Source organism: Cyprinodon variegatus, unplaced genomic scaffold, assembly GCF_000732505.1.
Source record: "Cyprinodon variegatus isolate N-32 unplaced genomic scaffold, C_variegatus-1.0 Scaffold351, whole genome shotgun sequence".
Lineage (NCBI taxonomy): Eukaryota > Metazoa > Chordata > Actinopteri > Cyprinodontiformes > Cyprinodontidae > Cyprinodon > Cyprinodon variegatus.
The window spans coordinates 441,816-451,878 of record NW_015150804.1 but is presented as its reverse complement, the minus strand read 5'-3'; the positions used below and the strand labels follow the sequence as shown (position 1 = coordinate 451,878).

General features: G+C 39.1%; 1 protein-coding gene across 3 annotated transcripts in view; it reads right to left on the bottom strand.

The window, feature by feature from the left end:
- Positions 1–8,132, bottom strand: part of shisa6 (shisa family member 6) — a 124,752-nt gene extending 116,620 nt beyond the window's left edge. For all 3 annotated transcript variants that reach the window (XM_015385896.1, XM_015385899.1, XM_015385898.1), the window contains exons 1-2: positions 8,025–8,132; positions 6,703–7,606 (exon numbers count right to left, since the gene is read on the bottom strand). In XM_015385896.1, coding sequence (XP_015241382.1) covers positions 6,703–7,262 — 560 coding nt within the window. In that variant the 5' untranslated portion in view covers positions 7,263–7,606; positions 8,025–8,132. The remainder of the gene's footprint in view (positions 1–6,702; positions 7,607–8,024) is intronic.
- Positions 8,133–10,063: the final 1,931 nt, after the last annotated feature.

Here is a 10,063-nt window from a genome sequence, read left to right as displayed (position 1 = left end):
TATCTCCGTCAGTCAATGGGCGAGATGCGGGGTGCACCCTGGACAGATCAGCAGTCTGTCGCAGGGCAACACAGAGACACACAAAGACACATGACTGTGCAAACACACAGTCACACCTAAGGACAATTTTTGAGAAGCCAATTAAACTAACAGTCATGTTTTTGGACTGTGGGAGGAAGCCAGAGTACCCTGAGAGAACCCAAGCTTGCATGAGGAGAACATGCAAACTCCATGCAGAAAGGAATTGGATCCAGAAGCTTCTTGCTGCAAGGCTAGAGGGCTACCCACTGCACCACTGTGTAGCCCCAATTTAAAACATGAATGGAAAAAAAAAAAACACTTTTAAAAAGGATTAATAAAAAACTACTGTATGTATAAATCATTGAAACCAGCAGCACACTTCTTCATCTTCTGTGACAACATCTCCATAGGTTTGCAACATACAGAGAGATGGATCCGCCCCATAGCTCTTTGTACTCTCATTTTTATTGTCTAGAGAAATAGGTGACATGTTTTCTTGTTTGTTATTCTTTGTTTTTTTTGTTCGTTACAGATGTTTTGGATCATTGCTTTTCATAAGCATTCATACGAACAAATTTGTTCTTAAAACAGTTTGCATGATTTAGGAGAAAATGCTGCATTCACAATTTTTCTCCTGACTCTAACATTCTCTCAGGTACGAACAGATTTTACGAGTGCCCCAAACGTGACATAGGAGTCTTAATCAATCAGTCAGCTTTTATACAAACTTAGTTTCTGACTAATTGACCACTTTTGTTGTTACTTAGAAACCAATGTCCCTTTTATTAGACTGTATCATTTTATAATGAGTAACTCTAAAGTATTGATCACTACAGCTGGTATGTCGGTATCCAGGAGACACCAGATACATTTTTTGTTGTTCCGTCAAAAATAAAAACAGTCAAAGATCAAGGTCTTAAAAATAACATCTGGAACAGAAAATGCATAAAAAATTCACAAAGGAGGTTGAGCAACATGTTGCTGCTTAAAACGGTAAAACATGCATTCAGTTCACTTCATGGTGCTGCCCTGGCTTTGTTATTCCATAAAATATTGAATGTTTGGGTTTTTGGTCTGTCTGAATTCATCCAATCAAAGTTTCACAGTTAACATTTTTATGTTTATGCCTGTGAGAGACACAGAGTGTGTTGAGGAGATGACAGATGCGCTCTGGAGATGTAAAGTACATGTGTATTAAAAGGAGATTTTGCAGAAATGTGTCCTTTTGGTTAATGGAAAACTCATATTAGGCATTTACATCGTATGTTGCACCTCTTGCCTCCACCAGTAGATCTAACTGACTTCCTCGCTTTTGTAAAACAGTCATTTTTTGACACCATTTTTGAATCAAACAATTTTTCTTTTTATTATTTTTTTTATTGTACTTCAGTAATAGAGCAACCTCATTATCTCCTGTGATTTATTCCCCTCTGCTTGGCTTTTAATGGTTCTTTAATTCTGCTGCTCAGCTCTCAGTTAGCAGAACTTTGATCTCCAAACTAGTTAAATCTCCCGTCTTCGTCTTCAATGCCCTTTCTGTGAGTGAAGTGTTTTGCTGTTTTCCTGGTGTGAGTGAACTTCCTGTCACAGGGAGGATCTTTGCTGCTGGCCGGGGATGATAACCCCAGAGGGTTTTCCAGCCAAAGACCTAAACTAGGAATATACTTCTTGTAGAAAATGTGTCTTCTTGTGAATCTTTTTTACTGTGGACTCTATTATTGCACAAAACAACCAGTGAACCCTAATTAATCTATGATCTTCATGGAAAAGGTCTTACCTGTGTGTGCAACAGATCCAAGTCTTCTTTACCTGCCTGCCCGCTCTCCAGCACAACATTTCTTGCAAGTATCAAAGCTCTTGGATCTCACTCACATTCTCCTGAACCTTTGGGTTACAGTCTGCAAAGCCTGCTGAATCAAACTCCTACAGATCCATGCTACCTCCCCTTCATCCCTCAAGTAAGCTAAGCATTCAGTCATCAGTTTTCATCAACCAACTCCTTCCTGATCAGTCTGCTTTCTCCCCTCAGACCAACCAGAAAGTTCAACTGACTTCCTGCAGTTCTCTGCTTCCAGATTCTTCTTGCCTTGTAGATAAAATGTTAAAACTGATTGGTTCTCCGCCCGATTCTGCATGAGGGTTAAAAAAAACTACAAAATAAAAACATGATATTGTTGCTACAAATAATTGTTTGTAACAATTCAAATGATTTATGCTATAATGAATATTTCAGTACAGTTTATATTTCTACAACAGTATTTTTCCAAAGACATTTCAAGACTACAGCATTGTAATCATCAACTAAGTGTTGAATAACCTAAATAATGGATAATAGCAATATATATTCTGTGTTGCTTTGGTTTTCTGACTTTATTAAATACTTTAGGAGTAAAAATTCAAAACATTTAAAATTTAATTGTCATTGTTGGTTAATTACAGCCCTGTAATTAGCTTGATTAAACATTTTAATTGAGTAGAACCTCTACTTCTTGAATTTTTCCAAATCCATGATGCAATGCAATTTAAAAGGGATCCCAGGGCTTTTGGAGGAGAATGACAGTAGGTCCAAAGCAATGTGAGTCTTACTTAACCTTGGCCATCAGGGAGCTTTTCTGCGTTTTCAATCTGTGCTTTAAACCAGACCTAAATGGAGTATTTCTCCTAAAAGTATTGCCCTGTTTGTCCCTCTTTCACTAAGGCTAGACTTTCAGGTAAATTCTGGATAATTATTTGATTAAGGCATAATTGACCGAGAACATGTCTAAAAGTTGCATAATATCAACACTGAAAAACTAGAACTGGCCACCCCTGTTTTAAAATAAGTCCTGCTCAGCTCCTGATTATCTATCCATCTTTAACCTTCTGCCTTTTCCCTTTGTGTGGTTTCTTTTTAAGCTCTGGTCATCTAACAGAGGCCTTTGATGGGGTTCTATCACCTTCAGATTGTATACTAGGTAGAAGGAAGGCAAGGACTAGTGAGAGGCTAAATTAATGTATCTGGGGTCAGAAACTCAATGAACAAGAGGAGGATAAAGATGAAGTATCATGTGTCTCCATGATGCATATCAACTTTAGATTAAGAAAGTTGGGCTGCTCAGTGGCACAGTGGTGCAGCCTTGCAGCAAAAAGGTTCCAGGTTAGATTCCTGGCCCGCGGTCTTTCTGCATGGAGTTTGCATGTTCTCCCTGAGGATGCGTGGGTTCTCTCCGGGTACTCCGGCTTCCTCCCACAGTCCAAAAACATGACTGTTAGATTAATTGGCTTCTCTAAATTCTCCTTAGGTGTGAGTGTGCCTTGAGTTGCCCTGCAATTGACTGGCGACCTGTCCAGGGTTTACCCCGCCTGTCGCCCGTAGATAGCTGGAGATAGGAACCAGCACCCCTCGCGACCCCAGTAGGGATATGCGTTATAGGAAATTGATGGATGGATGGGATTGATTAAGCAAGTGGCTGAAAGGCTGAAAAATTTTATGAAGGTGGGATAAACTGAAGAATAAAGTAGATTTCATGCAGCTCGAAATGTTATGACACAGAGGCCTTCAAGATCAGGGGACCTAATATGCAGATGGTGCAAAGATGCCCCTAACATGAAGAGGGAACAAGGGGAACATTGAACAACTGATATATCCCTAGGACTGTGAAAATAAAGACCTCATTGGTTTCTTTGATCATTAGAGCACTTGGGGATGTGACCCAGAAATGTAAAGGGGACTCTGGGTATACTCTGAAAAGCCCATCCCGTAGGAACACAGTCCAAGGAGAAAATAAAAATAGGCACTGGAATCTCCCTGGTCGCCCAAAATAGAACCGCTCGAATGAACATGTGAGAGGATCTTTATTCCTCATATAAACATTGAAGAAGAACCATCTCTGCAAAAACAGCATGGCTCAGCTCAAACTAATGGACACTAAGTGCTTCAAACAAAGAAAGTTGTTGTTATTATAACATACAATCATGGAAAATGTTAATGTGTTTTCTTTCTGTAATCAGTAAGGGACTTTTATACAACTTAATTGCAAGGTGGAGTAATTAAAATACAAAAGGCAGGTGATTTAAAAGTGGTAAACATAATAATGTAATAATAAGACTGAAAAACCCTCCTGGAATTAGAAAGAGTAACAAAAAACAGGGTTTATTGCAGCCCACCCAGCAAATAAATAACAGCAACTAAACTCTAAACTCTAAAAAGTACATCAGGCAAAACGCATAAAATCTTCATCTTCTCATCAGTGGCAGATATGTTTGCTGGATTGATTTTATCTTTGCTTTTCAGTCACTTTTAACATAAAAAAAGCTCTGGAATACGAGTCCCTGTTCTCAGAGCTGATTTAAAAACAACAGAATATGAATGAGCTGGGGACCCTGAATGAGCTTAAAAGAAAATATCGATGTCATCTAAAAATCATGTGATGAAAAGTCCAATTTCTCATCGCCATCAGCCATAAGACAGGAATATAACACATGTTTAACTGACCACAATGCAGTGGGGAGGATGGCAAGTAAAGGGGAGGAAGGAAGCTCTAAAGATCACCATGGGATCTGCATAAAGAGACATCTTTGGTCACCGTGTCCCCATTAAACCCATTAAACACCAAATCCTAGGAAGCTGGGAAGCTTTGTTGCCATACAATCAAGGTAAATATGTGAAAACTCTTCCGGAACTTAACCAGAACTAAGGTTTTTGGTCAAATTGGACTAAGATTGAATTAGATGAATAAGTAGAAAAGCAACTTATTCTCATTTGATGGAGGATCTGTTATAGTGCAGGTTTGTATTGCTTGGGAAAAAAAAGTGCATTGCATCAAGGCTGTTTTAATAATTGAAAATGTCTTGTGCAAAGGTCTTTTAGTGTGATATCGATATCGATACACAGCTAAGCAGAGAAAAAGCCAACCTTTTCCATCTGAGTCCAAAAACCCTAAATCCTAACAGGTCTTTACCTTTAATCTCACATATGGGGTGAGAACCTCTAGGCTGAGCTGAAGAGAATAGAATAAAAAGGAACAAGGACTTTGAACTATTTATGGCAGAAGTCTTAGACTCTCGTCCTCAGGAGCTCAGCGTTCTGCATCTTTCACCAACATCCCTGGTCCAATAGACCACAATCAATGAGCTGAATTATTCCCCCAGCAAGCAGAAAACTTCTGCAGTCCTACAAATTACAGAATAATTTCACTGAGGTGTTTCCAAGTAGAGAAACATCTAGAAGTTCCACAACAGTGGCCCACCAGGACCAGAGTTTAAGAAAGAAGAATGGTCACAGATTTCTTCCATCTGTATGAACCAGAAAATGCAAAATTTTATAGAAGATTAAGTGGCATCCAGTCCGCGAAAAAAGGTTTTGAAGTTATGATAAATGGATTGACCATTTTATTTGTTGATATTAAAATGAACATTTTTAACAATATACCAACACCATTTTTTATATAATTCATTTTCAATTTATTATCATGATAAAATGAAAATAAATTATTCATCTTTTACACTTATATGTAATATCATCTCAGTAGTATTAATCCATTAGATCTAAACATTGGATGCATCCACTGAATAACTGTACTCAAATAAAAGGTAAATTGTTTTGATTCGTAAATATTAAATTTTTTTATGCAATATATGTTGATTTATTTTAAGCCTTATTATGCTTATTTACCAGGGGTGCCAGTGAGAATAAATCTTTGTCAAAGTAGGTATACTATGCACAGCTTGTTAAAACAATGGTTTCTATGATCGGCTCTGCAGGTGTTTAACTTTAAATAAAACACATGGCCTTTGGGTCCTGATCTGTGGAAAATGCAGCTATGGAGCTTTCGACATCTCAACAAAATAACACAGACAAACTGGGCAAAGAGGAAAGCCTTTCAGTAAACCCCCAGAGGGTGTCTGGAGGGTTTGAACTGGGATGAAAGCTATTGGGGGGAAAACATTTGCCTTGTAGAGCTCACAGCGTCACTTCCAATGTTGAGTTGATTCAGCTGGTGAGAGAAGATTTTCCCATCTGGAGGTTCTTCAGTAGCATTGGCTTTGTTTAATATGAAACGGGAAACACCAAACAATCAAACATGTGATGCAAATTATGGAAAAGAGAGCCATCTTTACCTTTAAAAATGGGACCAATAAATGAACTGGAGCTGCTGTTTGAGCTGAGAAACAGTAAAAGTGTGGGCAGAATCTTCCCAAAAAACTGTAGAAGGGAGTTATGTGTTAGTTAAGTGTGAGAGTGACTTTCAAAAATTAGCTAATATATATATATTTTTGGTTAAAGTCATCTTCTTAACTACGTTGTATTTGAATTTAAATTGAAATATTATGACCAACTTATTAAGTAATACACAGCTTTTAAAAAATTAAGATCAAAAGTGTGGTGCCAGTTTGCAATTAAGATCCATAATTCAAATACAACTAAATACATACAACTGTGGTTTGAAAAGTAATCTAATTATTAATTAGAATTCAACTGTCTGGTTTTGTAAAGTATTGGCTAAGGGGGCTAAATGAGCTGAACAAATGTATGCCACACTTTTTAGATTTTTTTTAAAGCTTCAAACTTTGCTTTTTTCTCCTTAAAACATTGCACTATATTATTTTTGGTGTGTTATAAAAATGTATTGAACCAAAATTTAGTTTCACGGGCTATAATTTTTTTTTTTTATCACTTTTACTAGCTAGTAATCTTCTTACCTGTGCACGTTCATCTCCTGAGGGGGTTTGGTGGCTTTATCATAGGCAACTTTAGCAGAAATCCCAATGGCGATGATGAGCGCAATGACCCCGCAGGTGATGTACACCGTGGTGTTGGTCTGGTCCAGCGCTGGGTCGTATGTGTCTCCTGTGGGCGCTGGTGAAGGGGGCTGGGTTTTGATCCAGTCCGGGGTGTTGTAGTTGGTGCAGGTCTTCTGCTCCAGCCGCTTCCCGCGATCCGCACAGCAGAAGCGCAGGAAGCAGCTGCCGCAGCAGAAGCGGTGGTCCGTGTTATTACAGGCGAACTCCTTGTCGTATTGGCCACTCACGTCGTAGTAGCCCATGCAGGTATCATGTTGACCCACGGAAGGAGCTTGGACCTGGGTGATTTTCCGCGGGATAGCGGCGGGGAGCGCGGTGGTGCTTGCGTTCACCTCCTTCACTTTCGGGTTCCTCCTCGGCGGGGGTTTGCTCCTCTTGTTGGCGTTGGCGGCAGCGCACAGGACATTTAGGGGGTCTAAGTAAATCAAAAGAAGCAGGAGGTGCTTTATCCCCATCATGTGAGGAGGCGCTGGTGTTGGCTTGTTGACCTCCACTTCCTTCTGCACTGTGTGTTCTGCTCTGTCCTTCTCTTCCAATTCTTATCGAGTGGAAACTCTTGCGCTTTTCTTCATCTCAGGGACTCGCATTGTTGCCAAACTCAAACTCTCGGACGTTGAGCGGCTGTTATTCTCCTTATTGGACATATTTTAAAACTTTATCGATCCAATATATGGAAAGATTTCAGATAGATGTTGAAATGTAGAAAGTTATTTTTTTGGAAACTGTGCGTAAAGAGACGAAATAACGACACGAAGTCCCCTTGTAGAAATCCGTTTTTGTCCGAATTTGTCGATGGATTGCGCTGTGGAGAGGTAAGAGGATGGTCATTAAAGCGTCGCTACTATAAACCTCATTGGGGACTTTTATAGACAGAATAAATGCGGAATGAAACTCAGAAGAGTTTCAGCACCACGGACAGCGCCCAAGTCCTCATTAGGATTGTCGGATCGCAAAGAATTGGAATTAAAAGTGTAGTTTTACTTCTAATATCTTCAAAAATTGGAATGCATCTGTTTTTACTCGATTATTTACATCACTTGTGCGTGCATTCGATGCAGATTAAAACTGCACATCCTCCATTTTACTCAAACTTCTGATTATTACACTTCCAACCAGTTCCTCTAAAATAATTTACCTTAACTTTTGCCCTTCTCTCAAAAAACTAAACAAATATTTAAACGGATAACTAGCAGGTTGATAAGTAGTAGAAGGAGACTTACAAGCTTCGGAGTGGCTGGTAAGCGCCGCGCCGTCTCAGCTACTGAATCAAAGCGCCTTGGTAAGACAAGAGCCAAGACCTCTCTCCCTCCTCTCCGGCCCGCCTCCTCTCTCTCTGCGGTCGGCCCTCCACCCTCCCATCCTCCGGCCGCGTCACCAGATCAAATACCCCCGTTAACGACCAAATCGCCACTCCACCTACCCGGCCGCGTGCCTGCAGGTTTCACTTGATTACTCGCAAGTCAGGAAAAAAAATCAGAGTTTAGGAAAACTGTTAAGGAAGAGGAGATGCGTTTTGGCGCAGACCTAGAGTTTCTCTGCGTTAGGGAATATTCCAACAATACTTTGAGGGGGTTTGGGTAGATAACAGTGAAAAGCACTGGGCTACAGTTTTTAGTTTAGTTTAGTTTACCTTTATTCAGTGGTTAAATCTAAAGAAAACGCAGAACTCAAAATACTTTGCAAGGCATTTGGATGCTGTTAAAAAAACCCGTAATTTTATTCATGTATCTGGTTACACAACAATTAAATGAATGCATTTCAGTGGGAGGATTCTTTCCTTTGTGCCTACTGAAACTTGGTGATATTTTCAGATGAGTAAGCTAAAACATGCTATAGTTGCACCATGCTGCTAAGTCTTCAGAAGGGGAATGGTAAGACAAGGCTGGGTTGAAATAAGAAAAAATGCACAAAAAAAAACAACAACAAAAAAACTGCATGATCCATAATTGCAGAGGAATATTTCCTGTTGGAATAAGACAAATTGCCCCTACCTGCTGCACATCTGTTCTTTTATCAGCCCAGGGCCAGTAGCATATTGGAATGTAATTAGCACAAGTTGTTGAATGCCTCTCTAACACCATTTACCAAAAAAGAAAAAAAAAGAAAGATAATTTAAAAACAGGAAGAAAGAAAACCAACACAATATTGATTTTCATTTTAACAACTGATTTTAGACTGGCACATCCAAGGTCCTTTTTTTTTTGATAATGTTTATACTACTTGTGCATTTAAAAGCATGATTTCTTTATAATATGCTAAATGAAGGAGAAGAGACAGTTTGAAGCATTTTAGCACATTTTCATCTCAGCTGCTACCGATGAAATCTGCTCTGTGAACAAAACTGACAAACTGATAAGACAGAAGTACTATTTCCCTCATCTTTTAAATTATTTAAAGAAGAAGAGGTTATTTAATTGTATGCAGCAATTGTTGTACAAGTGACTTACCTTTCTACTCGTCTTACTAGTCTAAGGTGTTTTTTTAACCTATAAGATTCTCCAGATGCCTGAACACCTTTAATGGGTCCTTAAAGAGGAAAACTAAATGTTGGACTTAAGGCTTATATATCATAGGTTAAAATGTATAAACTGAAGTGGGTTTTTAGATATATGTCTAGTAAAAAGTATTTTTAAATAAAGAAATTAGCAATATTTATTATATCTTCTATTTACCCTGCTTCAGGATAGGTCTGTTAATCTGTTAATGTTGCCATTTTAACACTAAGTTATATATTGATTCAGCCTAAAAATAATATACCTACTCTAAAGACCATCTTAGGGTATCAGGTGGTAAAAAAACAAAACAAGGGGGGATTTAAAAATCCCTCTCAGTAACAACACGCTTTTGCTCGTTCTGGGGGATCTCAAGTAATTTGCCGCCCTGAAGGAATAGATAAATGGTCTCTGCATTGTTTTCCTGATCTGCCCTTAGATTTCCTCTATAAGGGGGAAGGTGTCTGGATCACCTTTAAATCAGGGGTGGACAATTCCAGTCCTTGCGGACCAGTATCCTGCAACTTTCATACGTGTTTTGGGTTCAACACACCTTAATCAAGTAATTAGAAGATTGAGAGGACTCTGGAGGAACTGACTGCATACTGAGAAGGTAACGCAGCCATTTGATTTCAGTGTGTTGATGGATGTGAAAGTTGCTGGATCCTGGCCCCTGGGACCTGAAACTGTGCACCGTTGCTTTAAATGGAGGTTCCCTAAACTGTGGCAGAATTTGGAAAACGCAAATCTCTGTTCATCTTCCTTTC